The sequence below is a fragment of the Chlamydotis macqueenii genome, chromosome 1, assembly GCF_036417535.1.
Source record: "Chlamydotis macqueenii isolate bChlMac1 chromosome 1, bChlMac1.mat, whole genome shotgun sequence".
Classification (NCBI taxonomy): Eukaryota; Metazoa; Chordata; class Aves; order Otidiformes; family Otididae; genus Chlamydotis; species Chlamydotis macqueenii.
In genome coordinates, this window is record NC_141556.1 from 26,981,433 (window position 1) to 26,995,940 (window position 14,508).

The 14,508-nt window shown below is 41.4% G+C and overlaps 1 protein-coding gene across 1 annotated transcript in view; it reads right to left on the reverse strand.

Annotated features, from left to right (window-relative positions):
* Window positions 1–13,094, reverse strand: part of CFTR (CF transmembrane conductance regulator) — an 89,072-nt gene extending 75,978 nt beyond the window's left edge. The window contains exons 1-2 of the mRNA XM_086739999.1: window positions 12,970–13,094; window positions 225–335 (exon numbers count right to left, since the gene is read on the reverse strand). Of these exons, the coding sequence (XP_086596125.1) occupies window positions 225–335; window positions 12,970–13,022 (164 nt within the window). The 5' untranslated portion in view covers window positions 13,023–13,094. The remainder of the gene's footprint in view (window positions 1–224; window positions 336–12,969) is intronic.
* Between the last annotated feature and the right edge of the window lie 1,414 nt (window positions 13,095–14,508).

A 14,508-nucleotide genomic window follows, 5' to 3' on the forward strand; every position in this document is an offset into this window, starting at 1 on the left:
AGGTACCTGTATACAGTAATTTAGAGCATCTAGGTGATACATCTGCACCAGGGACCCCAGTCAGCTCCAAAGGACAACTGTGTGCTGAATGAGGACACACTTGAGCCAGTCAATGAGTGCAACTAGCTTGCACCCAATGCTATTTAAACATCTTATCCAGTAGCTTTTTAATGAAAATCTCAGTGTGATTCCTGAAACAAAGTTATTTTGTGAATCTTCCATACCTTTCTAGTTTTTCAGAAAGATTATCAGCAGAGTCTGCAGAAGGGATTTGATAAATATCTGACAGCTCCAACCGTCGTCTGTAACCCTTTTTCAAAATTGGTTTTGTCCATCTAAGCAGAAAAAAAAAAAAAATTAAAAATGACCAATTTCTGAGGTTAATTCTGGAATTGCACTGTTTCACCCGGAATATTTTGTCCACAGCACCCATTATATTTACAAAACTATATTGACAAACATAACATTAAAAGAATAATTGCAAAATTGTTGCATTTTATCAGTTTTCGGGTGGGATCATGGCACAAACTTCCTATTCAGTCCAAATAAATGAGTAATAAATCAGTTCTCCAGTAAATTGGATGTATAAGTTTAATTCCTATAGGACAGAAAATCTTTACATAGCTTGAGTGTTCCTTTGACAGCTTACATTGTAGTATGCCCTTAACAACACACAAGATCTTTCACAGGACTCCTCATAAAATCTTCATTGTGCCCATCACATGTAAACACTTTGCATTTCTTTTTTCAAATTTAAAGGGCACATTGAATTAAACCAAAGTAGGGAAAAAATATAGAAAGCCTACTCTGCAGAGAAAATCTTTATAATCTGTACTAATTTTATTGAACAATTTGGCTCCTGAAAGGCCTACCTGTGGCCCCAAGTGCCAACTTGTACAAAATTTTACAGCAAATTCTGTTTGGAAATCTTTTTGAAAGCACAAGACTAAAACAAAACATAAACAAGCAACCATAAGAACTAATAATGTATTTTGAAACTATTTGAGTTTCTGGTTTATTGTCATTGTTAAAAAATCTTTCCTTAAAAAACAAAAACGTTTGCAAAAGAAGTAGCTTGTGGTTGGTTGCTGTCATGATTCCATATGTAAAAACAGTTTGCAAAAAAAAAAAAAAAAAAACCTGCATGATTTATGATTATGATAAAAGTTATGATCTGCAAAACTTCAATCATTTCAGAATTTTTTGTTTTAAATCCTCTTTATAGACAACAGTTAACAAATTACAAAAGAAATGCAATAAAGTTTCCCATGGTCACTTAGAAAATAGAAACAGCTTACTGGAGATGCTTACTGGTCTGCCTGTAAGAACATGTATCATACACACAAAGTAATCCTCATTCTCAATTGCAACCTCTGATGGTGCAAAGAGGTTGATACAAAGGTAGAAGAACATCATAAGACACTACACACATGCAAAAAGACAACAGTCAAAGCCTATTTGCGTGCAACTGTGTGCACACACATGCACACTCTAACATTTACAAAATTATGAATTGTATGAGACACCAGTCTATAATCCCCATAATGCAGTACAGCACAAAGATACTTGTGTTCCAAGAAATTCAAATATTATCCTTAATTTCTGCAATCATAGCACGGTTTCAGATGAATCACACTGGCTTTATCTCAGTTTTTGACACCACTGTAGCTGAGAAATAACACACGATTCGTCGTATGTTACAGCAAGGCAGCTGGGAGAGTCCACTTTGGACAATCATTCGTAAAACATCCATAAACTTTACTGCTACTGGAAATAGGGGCCCAATGTTTTCAGGGATGTAATAAGATAATTAGAAGAAAATTTTTGAATTTAAAATAATACTGTTATGTGAAAGTCTTTAATGGCCAGTGCAATCATAAATGAGGTATTCATTTGTATTTTGTCAGCTCCTCGTGGCAGAAAGGACCAGTTGCCACTGGTTTTGTGCACATACTGTGGAGAAAGGGCTAATCCCTGTCCTTCAGGAACAGAAATTCCCGTGGACTGGTTTCACCAAAAGTTCCATATACGCAGATATTTAGGCAAAGATAAAATGAATACAAGTTATTGGACACTAAACCACTACTGCAGCTAATGCAAGTAAGTGACAGTGCTTTCTAAGCAACCTCTTTAATTCCCAATACTGTAGCTAAGTAATAGCCTTGCTGAGCAATTCTTTGAGACTGCAATAAGCTATTCCCAACTTGTCTTGCCAAAAGAGAAACTCTTTCAGGTTTCAGGTCTTATATGTTTTGGGAAAACATTCTTTTCATTGCACTGTTTCCCTCCACACATTTGATTTTATTTATACTTTTGATTAGCACCTACCCTGGCATTTTGCCACTGCCTGAAGTAACAAAAGCGAGCAGAGCGGCTGTTTTATCTTTCAAGGAAGGCTGCATGCTTAGCAGATCTCCTGTACTCCTAGGAATGTCTCTACTCGGTGCTTAACTGGGTGCACTTATCAGTGCCACCTAAATCATGTGGTCCCTAAACCACCCTCCTCTCCCAAGTGAACAAGCTTGATACAGACTCAGTGCAGTTCTTGCCCTCCTATCTCTGCTCATCAGGGTAGATGCAACTACGGTGGATGAACCCTTCCAGCCAGCTAAGGTGCTGACGTCTTCCTCCAGGGACAAACTAGTCTGCAGCCAGGTTCCTACTGCAGGCGCTGGCAGGGGTTGCACGGAGATGTTCATCTTCCAGCTGCCCTGGCCCTGCTCGGAAGTCCCACCCTAGCTAGATCTGGCCAATTTGCAAGCGGTGCCAAGTGGCTTCGGGTTGGAGTGGTAATCGTGGGAGGAACTGGCGTGTCACGTGTTGTTTGTCTCAAGGCAGATTTTCAGCAGCTGCTTGAGTTGTGCTGTCAAGAGCTGTGGGAGACAGTATATATTTTATGAAAAGGAATATACTAGATTTATAATACATAAATATCTCCTAAAGCCATTCTTTTGCCAGATTCCTATACCATCCAGTTTACCATTATGTTCTGCATTCTTTGCAAAGTTTTGAAATGCAAAATGGCTACAAATTTATTTTAACTGGCAATATAATCTGTAGTTATCAACGTTTCTTTATCACCAGGTAACGCAGCTCAGTCAGAGTTTGTCAGTAAATATGGCTTTTCCATTTTTTTGCTTAATACAAATTATTTGCCAGTGTTAATTCTGAGTTTTTTCTTCTCTTGTTTGCTGAGAACAAGAAATTTCTCTCGAAAAGAAGAGAGCAAGAAGGAAGGGAAACAGATTGGCTTTACAGCATTACGTTAGCAAATGCCACCGGATTACTGGCTGGCATTTAATGAACTCTTTCACAGAGAAACCTGTAGTGCTGTCAGAGCTTTGCCACTAACTAGGAATGTTATTATGGGTACACACACATGAAACCCAGCAGGGGACAAGTTTCAAGGGTGTGCAGTAGGAAAGAAGAAAAGAAGGAAAACAAGTTCCACCTCTATTATTGATTGCCTGTAGCAAAAAATACCTATGAGGTTGGTATGTAAATATCATATACATAACATACTGTTTTAACTTCTCTTTTGGTAGATTTCTAATGACTATTTCTTTATCATTCATTTTAGCGATATATAATAGATTTCTTACCACAGCTATTTCTTTCTCCAGCACTTTCAGCCTCATCCCACTCAAGCAAATTGTACCGATAGGACAGATGTCTTTGGCTTTCCAGAGAGTATTAACACAGACCGTTAACTTGTCAATAGGATTTGACTCTCCCTTAAGGCTGCTTTACATGTCACTGAAGACGGAAAGAGCCATCTTGTCGCTAAGCTAACTGCCCGGATCTTCCTCCCAGGCACAGGGATTCACCGGCTCCACCAGACGTTCTCAGTCAAAAAGCACAGGGCGTTGGGAGTATCTACTAAGCAGTGCAAACGCGACCATGGCTTCACTTCCTTCCCTTACAAAGCATTGATACCTGCATGCAAGATGGTTGGGCAGAGTGCCTGCAGCTCCTAAGGAACTGGACCTAAATCTTGACAGAGACAGAGCAAGAAAAGTACCTCTGGTTTTATCTTAACAGTTAACAGGAGGGAGGGTGGGGGAATACATTCAAGCCATGATGATGATGCTTTGGAGCCTAAGTTTTACTGAGACACAAATTCCTACTGACTGCAGGAAAAGAGTGAGGTACCACGTAAATCTCAGACATTCCCAAAGGGTTCAACCTGACTGGACTTTGTCAGAGGATCTGCACTCCCATGCTCTCCCAAAATATATCCATCACTCCAGTGGCAGAACAAACCATAAATTGTTGCTTACTTTATTCTGGAGGTGGCAGCTCTACTACACTTAAAATGGTTTCTCCAGAAGAGTGTCTGTACCACGAGCCCTCTTCTCTGAGCATCCTGCAGTGCAGCTGGAAAGGGTGACCTCAGCTCTGCATGATCCTTGTTAACAGATGGGACAAGTCAGCGTGCCCACAGAGCACAACTGCCAGACGCCAAAGCCTAATTCCTGCACCTTGGTTACCCTGAACAGAGTGAGGTTACAATTATATTGCTTCAAATTATAATCTGATGAAATAGCATGTTATATATTCCAAAACTACATTAAACCTTTAGCATTTTCTCCTTCAAACAAATGCAACACTGAGCTTCATATTTACACATAATTATTGCAGGGCTTCAAAAATGGAAGGTAGATGCAGACCCTACTAATTTCTGCCTTTTTTTTTGTTTCCCCTAGATCACAAAAATTAAGATTTAAATTTCTTGGCTAATAAACAATTCTTCCCCATGAGGTGTTATTTGACATGGAAAATATTTAGCTGCAATATCACTGACTGTGCCACTGACTGTGAGCGGCATCATTTTCAGAATAATCAATGTTCTGCTGAAACCCCAGGACTGCAATAGAGAATCTTAATTAAGATTACTCCACAGAAATTCCTGGGGAAGGCTTGCCTTTTTATGTACAGCTTTTCCAAAGTGACATTTATTCAGATTATTATCTAATCTCTAAATGCTTTTTGAGATTCAGATTTTTAACAGAAATTCAATACTTTTTCCTTACAGTTAGTAAGACAGTCAAAGTATTTCAGTTTGCAGAAATACTGAGAGCTATTTTTGAGAGAAAACAAAGCACATTAGGGATACAAAGATACTTAAGTTGTGTAAGATGCAAGGACAGAATACATTCAATGTATTCAAATCTGCCAATTGTTTAGATAGTAAAGTGTAATATTTGTCTCAAATATTTCTTTAACAAAGCTATCAAAACAACATAGTGGTGATGATGTGCTGTGAACAGGGTTTGGAAGGCTGCTTCAGCATGTACCTACAGTGAGCCTGGCTAGGAAAGGATGTTTCTTCATCTTCAGTCTTTTCCTCAGTTATATATCGCATAGCAAGAATAAGAGATTTCTTTCTCCTAGTCCTTTGAAAGACCAAGGAATGTTGCAGAAAGTTTGCATCAGCAAAACTATTGCAGAGCTGTGCTATTCATGATCGCACTGAATTTTTAAATCTCCCAGATGCGTCACTAACGCGACAGCAACAAATTTCATCCAGTTTAGCACTCCACTGTCTTAGCCATGAATTTATAAATACATTTCATAACAAATTAGCATACAGTTGCACATCAGGTGCAACGGCCCTTTCCAGTGACTGATATGTGATCAGGTATAAACACCTTCACAAACTGGTGAACGCATTTGTGGCAGTTCAAACAGAGCAAGCAGAGGGTGGGAAGATTTTTTTTTTTAATTAATTAAATACCAAGTATCAAAATGCTAATTGCCACTACAATAATATGGAAGTAATCCTGAATTAGGGGCTGCTTCTCTTACTACTTGCTCTTTGTCATCTTCTCTGAATTCTGGTATTTGATGCTGCTACTCCTCAGCCTGACCCTTGCAAGTTAATGAGAAAATGTCTCATATCTTCTGATTTCCAAAACGATCTTGGGCTTTCAGCAAAGCAACATTGGTATTTTTTTGTTTTGTTTTCTTTGTATTTGTTACCTCCAGAGAAATAAAAGCATCCCAGATTTTAAAGATTAACCTTGAACTGAGTTAAGTTGAAACAAATTAAAGTGAAATATCAGATTGTCTCCAATACAATAAATGTTCGCATCCTTTATTTTAGAAGCTGAAAAAGAGGTTTATAAAAAGATAAATACCAATATTAAAACATGGGAATATACCTGAAACCAAGTACCTCTCCCAGCTGTCACTTAGGATTTGCTCCTAAGGCACAACCTTGCCCACGGAGTCAAGGCATTAGTATTGCAGCAGGCCACCCCCAGCACTGCCTTTCAGGATCGATCCTCTCCCCATCTACCCTCTCCTGAAGGAAGGATGCTTACCCACATCTGACAGACAGGAGGGTTCTGGTTTCTAGGGAAAAACAATACCGTTTCAAAGTATGTCTTCAAAGCCTACTTATTCTCTCCTAATTTTGGGAGCTTCATGACAATGCAGCCTTGGTTTAGCTGCTCGCTGGCTGTGAGAATGCTCATGCAGACCCCTCTGCTCATAGGAGAGGGAGCGATATGCAAACACAGCCTGTGAGTTCTTGCTCATGTCACCCAGGCGTACCCCCTCTCTCATGGACGGCAGTTGAATTGCATCTACAAGTTGACATTGCAAAATTTTGCAACGTGTATCACTGAAGTCTTATTATATGTTACAGTTTAATTTGACCTTTGACTTACTTATTGTAGAGGACATAATGTGACATGTTATTACCCAGATGTCAGGTTGGCGTCATCCTGTCCCACAACCACTATACCTACATACATATGCTGCAAAGCAGGGGAGTGGGGGTGAAGGAAAAAAAAAACAAAACCAAGATAACAGTAACCTGTTGAACTCTCCTGCAATAAGTTCCTACTATTCTCATCAGCTTGGAAATTAGCATATTTCAAAAAGATATATATTCAGAGACCTAGTGTCTTTGGTATGAAAGAGATTATATTGTTCACTGTAGAAATATTCTGAAGTAACTTTGTCACACCAGAAACACCCTCGTGCGATTAAAGTCTTGGACAGGAGATCTCAGGCAGTCTGCACCAACTTCACCACATGATCCCAGGACAAATCACAAACCTTGCACACCCCACTTTCTTCTCTATAGAACTAAAAATGAAACTTCATTTTAGCCCATCCTTTGTGCTATCTACTTAGACTTTAAGATCTTCAAAACAAACTTCCTTACGAAAAGTTTTCCAGTGCCCAGAATAGTAGACTTCAAATTTCTTTTAGGGCATTTAGAAGCCTCTGTAATACAGATAATAAAACTACTTTCCATGTTATTGACTACAGTATTAAAAAACAATTCAAGGATTTGGATGGATTATTTTCCATCCCACCAAAATCAAACAAGCATGGAGGAGAACAAAAAGGTACAGACAATCAAATGCTTGATCATTTCATTTTGAATATCAAGATGGTAAGTCTTCCTTCTGCAGGAGGAAAAGAAGCTTTACCTATATTTCAGAAACTCAGATGGAACTTCGTACAGGCAACCGTGCTTTAGAGGTATAACGCAGCCAGAGAAGGACACTACGCTCTGCAGGGTTCGCACTTCTGCTCATTAGACCAAAGATGCAGTATCAGGCTGAGCCAAGGACACAATTTAGCCTTATTATTAGAGAAGGTATTCCTGCAGCTGAAATTATTTCAGAGTAGGAGACTCAAGTTCACTTCAAGTTTCATATTTTACCTCGGAAATATTAATAGAAGTCAAATTTTCAAAAGGAGTCCAAAACTTGCACACACATCTTTGAAACATCTGGAGGCTATAGTATGGAAAAGTACCAAAAGCTTGCTGTTTCAAACAGGTCTGAAGGGCTGGCAGACCAGCAGGTCTCCAAGGACCACTTGTGGTAACAGACAAATGACCAGGCAGCCTCACGGGGAGAGAATCTGTGCTGCGGCTGCATCTGTGCTTGATTATCGCTGACAGCCAGGACTTATGATTACCTGGAATCAGTGAAAGGCAGGTCCTCAGGACTAGAGCCATAAAGGGCCTTAAGGATATATGATAAGAAATTTGCGTTGTTTAAGTATCTAAGACAGCTGTCTCAGCAACTTAGCCCTCACACCATGCAACGCAATCCACCTGCTCACAGCTGCCAACATACACAGAGGCTCCCTACTCAGAGAGGAAACATGAGCAAGACGCTACGCCTAGGTATTGACGTGGGATGCTCCAAATATATGTTTGATATTACAATTTCCAGACATCTGCCCTCCAGAGTGAAATTTATAGATGTGAATGAGGTTTTTAAGCTTCCTGTACAATACCTGGGATTTTTAGGAACTCAAGACAGTTTCAGGGAAGTTTTGAGTACAAATTTACACATTAAATCCCAAACTTCTCCAGGAAAATAGGCACATAAATCCCTCTCTATTCAGGAATCAAAATTCTAAGTACTCTTTTGGTATTAAATCCTAAAATACACAGTTCAAGGTTAGAGCAGGGACTGCCTAGGGCAGGTCTGGCTTTAGTTCCTTTCTCTGAAAGGATTCAGGCTAATTCTCTTGAGAATGCCATTTCAAACCAGAAAGTATCTTGGTCAACGCACTCTCAAACTTGCCATTATGACTGAAATAAGCTAGATAGAGTGAAAGAATAACCATGACTGTAGCTCATGGGCTAGGTACTTTCAAAACTTAAGCCCTGGATTCTGATATCCACCCTAAAGGCTTCATTAAAAGTGCACTCAGAACAGAAATCAGGACTTGCAAACAAGTTTTTTTACCCAGTAGACTACAGAGTCACTCTTGCTCTTATGCTTCACAAAGATTAGCTGAGCCAAAGAGAGAGAACTGAAACACCTTCACTACTATACGCTGGCAACACTGGTCCTACTTCCTAGAAGAGGTGAGGTGTAGAAATGAACTCCTTTTCCTACCCCTCCCAGCACACACATAGCAGAAGAAGGAATCCAGCGCTTATCCACTACATGCCAAATTGTTCTTGGAACCACTGAACAACCGTATAAAAAGGCGGGAGGTTACTTTTTCTCTAGTTTGGCAAGAAGCAACCAGAGACAGTCTGATGGATGGAGTCCACAAGAAGACATGGCACAAAAGCTGGCTTAGCTTTTCTTTCTCATTTGGATTTAATAACAAATCGGGCACTGAACCACTCGGTCCTGCCAAGAGAGTTGTCACATTTGGTACATACCAAAGCAAAAGTTTATGCTTAGAGAGTTGGACAGGAGTTAAGGATTGCTTTTTCCAAACTTGTATCTAAATATCTACATTAGTATGTTAAAAAAAAAAAATCTGAATTATGTCAAAGTTGCAGCCATTTCTGGAACTCCAACAGGAACTTTGTTTTCCAGTACGCAGCTAAAAATTAATTAATTTGTTAACTTGCCTTAATGAAACCGTAACAATACTTCCTGATCTCAGTTACTCTACAATAAAAACTAAATGACTGCAAAGTACTCTGATGTTGTTTGCCACAAAAGGTATGGCCTTGACCCTGCAAAACTCCAAGAACATAAGTAACTGCTATAAAGACAAAAGTGAAGCTTTATGATGAATATGAAGTTAAGCATATGATCACTTCTGCATAAAACTCCATTTTCTTTAAAAAAGATCAAACGTTGCCAGTGCATACATAGGTGTCTTGCATGTGCTTGGGAACAAAAGGGATCAACTTTGAAAGTGTAATAAGGAAAATAAATAAAGAAAATAAAACACAAAAGAAACCCCGAAACCCCCCATCCAGTTTTGTAAGTGTCATCCTAATGGATGATCTCAAACCACTCCTCTTCATACCTCATTTCTTAATAATCAAAACTCAGTTTCTAAACAAAAATTGTTCAAATTTTAGGATGAAAGTTGATTTCTAATGTCCAAATACTTTGATCCTGACCACCCCAAGCAATTATCTTTTTTTGCCCCACCAGGGTCGTTGATCTTGGAAAACCAACAAAAAAGGTAACATTTTCCCTACTACTTCTGGTATACACGTGGCACTTTCTCACTTTTTGGCACAAAGAATTAAGAAAAAATTTACAAATGATACTGGAACATGTCTAAATTATTCACTTATGAGCAAGGAGCTCCATTCTGACTTTAACACATTGAAATCTATCCCTCCAGCACAAACAGGTCACAATATGAAGCAATAAAACCTTGCCAATAGTTTTATAGACATTGGTATCAAGATGCTGATAACAGCTTGTACAATATTAAATAATAATATTACATTTAATTAGCAATACTTCCCTGAATAATAACAACTAATACTTTAGCAATGCTTCTGCTAATGTGACCTTCAACTTATTGCATTACATTCAGACCAGTACTTCACACATAATTGCACAGAAGCCTCCTATAAAAGTTACTTCACTGAAGCATTCTGCAGTGCTGTACTTGAAAGCAACTATTTAATCATCATTAGAAAAAGCAATCTTTTCCGATACATGCCTTTTTGGTTTGCATTTTTTTTATAAAAGAAAGAACTGACTACTTATTTCAGATATAATGCTCCTGAGTTCTGTCTCACACCTTGTCATGGATGTAAAGCATGTACTAAAATGCAGGCATGTCCTGGAGTGCTTTACTAAATACAATGAGTATCAGAAACCAACGGTGTGTGTAGATTCAGTTAAAACACTAACAGAATATTCTGACATCCTAGAAAACTTTGTTCCAATCTCACTCATTAATCACTACATTGTGCATTTTTCCAGTTGAGTGGACAGGTCTCTTGTTACCAATATGTAGCAAATGCTTCTGACTTTGTAAAGCTCATCACAAATAAGCTGCTTCAAAGTGGTATGAAATTCTTATACCTCAAGGAATCTTTAGACTGCAATAACTTACCTTTTAATAATCTTCAGCATTGGTCCTGATCTACTTTCAATGAGACAGAACCTGATTGAGTCCTTGAAGACTGAAAGGATACGTTTTAAAACAAACTAACATTTTTCATCACTATAAATAACATATATATTTTTAAATGCTTATTTATTTATTTATGTTTAGGAGAAAGACATCCTTGCTGTCAATTTGGAGGTGAAGCATTGTCTTATCTTGTGGCTTTTACTTTTGTGACCTTTTCAACTACTCCATATAATATTGGTGAAGAAACAAAGACATTCATGGTGTATGTGGTAGAACGCAAGTAAGCAGAGACTTTGTCATTCACAGAAACATAATTCCAAAGGTATTGGAACCATATAAGATCCTCTGTAGATGTATATATACAATTTTGGCTGTTCTTACCCAGTGAACTGAAGGTTTACTTTAATAGCCTGATTTTTCTATGAAACAATGTCACTATAAAGTTCTGTAAAGAAATTTCTCTGCTCAGTAGTCAATATGTATGAACATTGAATAGTCAATAGGTGTCATAAACATCTCTTTAACTTTATATACTTAATTATTATCATTTCAGTTACAGTCAGATAGCTGGTACAATATAATAATGTATCACGCGTGATAAGCATGATTCAAATATCGCTTAACTAACTTAAAGACTGTGATTTTAAAATACCAAGTCAGGCCCAAGGATGGTTAATTACGCACTTAATGAGATGAACTGCATCTGGTTTCAGCCACAGGAACTTTAAGGTAGGAATCAGAAGTACATTTGCCTTATCTTTTGAGAGTTTTTTCTTGACACTTTCAGCATCACAGGTTCTAGGAGGGCACTACTCTGATAGAAGGTTTACAAGTAAATGAAAATGAAATGGAACAAGTGGCTCCTTGAGCAGTGACATTAATATTCAGCCTTATTTCCTATAGATTTGTATTTGTATAGATTTGTGTCTTGACAGGAGCACTGACTGAAGCTTCTTCTGTGGAGAATTTGCAAAGGCTTACACTCCCAATCATCCACACTCCCTGGCTCTAACAGCATCTGAGAGCAGGTACGGCTTCCTTCCCGCTGCAGCACCATTGGAGGACACCTCTAGGATCCTCACCTTTACCTGGATGTTTATAAAACTTTAAGAGCAGGTTACATTTGGGATCCTTCCCCACCATCACACCTGGCTAAAACGAGCCAAAGTGGGGGAGGCAAGCAAATGGAGTGATTCACATAGACCCACTTCCCTTAAGAAACTTTTTAAAAAGGTCCAGGCCAACCTGCTGAAAATGAAAGCTATTCTAAAAGGAGCTAAAAGTGAGCTAAAAGCCCTCAGTTGCTCAGGCAGAGACCTCATGCCAAAGTGATGGTTTTACATCACGTGCTCCCATTTCAGTCACCGTGTTCACATCTCACACAAGATTCCTCCCTCCCCTCCCTGCCGTACAAAAGACCCTCAAGTAACAAAAGGGGGAACCAGCCCCTTGGTGAAAACAGTGGCGTCTGGGCCAAAGCCAGAAAGATTATTTGCTCTTTCTAGTTGGCAGTGTCATTTCTAGCAATGTCACATAAAACATGTTCAGGCTTCTATATTGTCCTATAAAGTACACTGTGCCCAAGCGTTGGTATTGGCTCCTTCTTCTCTTTTTATTTGAAGTTGTGGGAAAGAAAAGGCACCAGGGACTTTGCTCCTAAGAAAACACTTTCAAGGCTCACAGGCAACTGTTTCCAGTAAGATCCTGTATTACACTCTCACACCGAGCAAATGCAGAACACCCGAAAAGCCAAAGAGAAGGAATCCTCGCTCTGAGAGCATGTCCCCTCTGCTCCCCCCACACCCCGACGTGTTCTCACAGTTTACAGTGAAATAACAGATTAACTGATTGAGCAATTTACCAAAGGTTGCTCAAATTATGCCATAAATTCATCTGTCTGTGTCCAGCGAGGGTTTTATGACACCTGACAGACAAAGCCCATTCCTGGTGCTAAAACCCGAGCAACAACTACAACAAAAAAAAAAAAAAGAGAGAGAGATCTCACGGCTCTCCCCGCAGAGCTTGCCAGAGCTGTTCGGCGCCCGGGCCCCTTCTTTGCTGAGCAGGGGGGAGCGGAGCCCCCGCGGAGGCCCCCCCGCAACCGCCCCCTCCCGCACCCCGCCGCGCCGGGGCTCCCACCTGAAGAAAAGTTTGGAGAAGATGTTCGCCTTCTCCAGGGGAGACCTCTGCATGGTGCCCGGAGCTGCGGTGCGGTGCGGTGCGGTGCGGTGCGGAGGGACCGGCTCTCCAGCTCCGCTCCTGCGGTTTTCTCCCACCTTATCCGCCCTGCCGGCTCTGATGTCACCGCCTGCCTCCTGCCCCTGCCCCTCTCCCCGCCTCTGCTTTGCCCAGGTTCAAAAAGCGGGAGGGAGGGCTGGGGCCCCGCTGCCTCCTCCTCCTCCTCCCGCCTCCCCCCGCACCGGGCGCGCCCCGCCGCCCTCTCCTTTCGGCCAGCCCGTTACTTCCTCCCACCGGCTCCGCTTCCCCCGAGCACCGCTCCGGGACGGCGGGGAGAACGCAGCGAGGGGAGGGGTACCCCGGGCCCCAGCCAAAAGCTCCCGTACCCCCCCTACCCCGCCTCGGTTGCCCCTCCACCTGTGCGCGGTCCCGCGGGGGGCTTGTGGCGGAGGGCGGCCGGTGAGGCCGAACGGCAAGCGCGATCACACCCCCTCTCAAACACACTTGCTTCAGTTTTTCAAGTTTTCTGGGAGGCACAGCTACCCGCCCCGAGGGGAAGGGGAGCGGTTCAGCCCAAACACACAGATTTCACACAAAAGATGTTCCTGAAGAGTTACACGCGCGCTGTGCCACTAAAATCCCCACTTTCGGAGCGCACAGCAGAAGACAAAGATGACAAGAAGCAGCAGAAAGAACTTGTGATTTAATTCTGTATGAGGCTTAATTTTATTTAATGCTTTATCTGATATTTACACACTCCAATTTTCTTTCACTTCTATAACCTAAAGAAAGGCGGACGGACAAGGTCACGCTCCCCTAAGCGCACAGCCGTTCCCCCCACACTGCCTCCGAAAGGAGGCAAACGCGCTTCTCTATGGACTTACACATCGTGCTACCATTTAACCAGCTGTTACTCTTTGCAAACTTTGCAGACATTTATTATTATTATTATTGTTTCATCGCCTCTCACTACACCCCACTGTGTTTTCATAAAGAATTTCTCTTTGCCCCGGCAATTCTCCCTCGCAGGCTGCGGACAGCTGAGAGGTACCCTCTTCACCCTGCCACCGCACTGGGCTCCTTTGTGTCTCAGACCTCCCTCGGATCCTTCCCGATTCTGCTTTATTAATGACAAAACCAGTCAGAAACAGGGGGCAGGCAGGACTCCAGGAAACCGTCGGCGCTTTATCACGCCCTCAGACAAAGCGCAGAGGCAGGGCTTAAACCCGGGACAGCGGCGCCGAGCCCTTCGGCATCCTGCCACCTAGCGGGACCGGGGCCCCAAAACCCCCAAAAACCCCCAAATCCCAAAACCTTCCAAATCCCGCACCCCTAGACCCCCGCACTGCACCGGCCAGTGGCAGCTGCCCCAGCCCCGCCAGGCTCAGTGGCCGGGATGCTCAAGTGTTGGGATGCAGATGTGGGTTTGGATCCCTCCTCTGTCGAGCTCAGGGTGAAGCTACCATCCCACAAGCTCCATCCCACCTCTGCAAGAAGTTC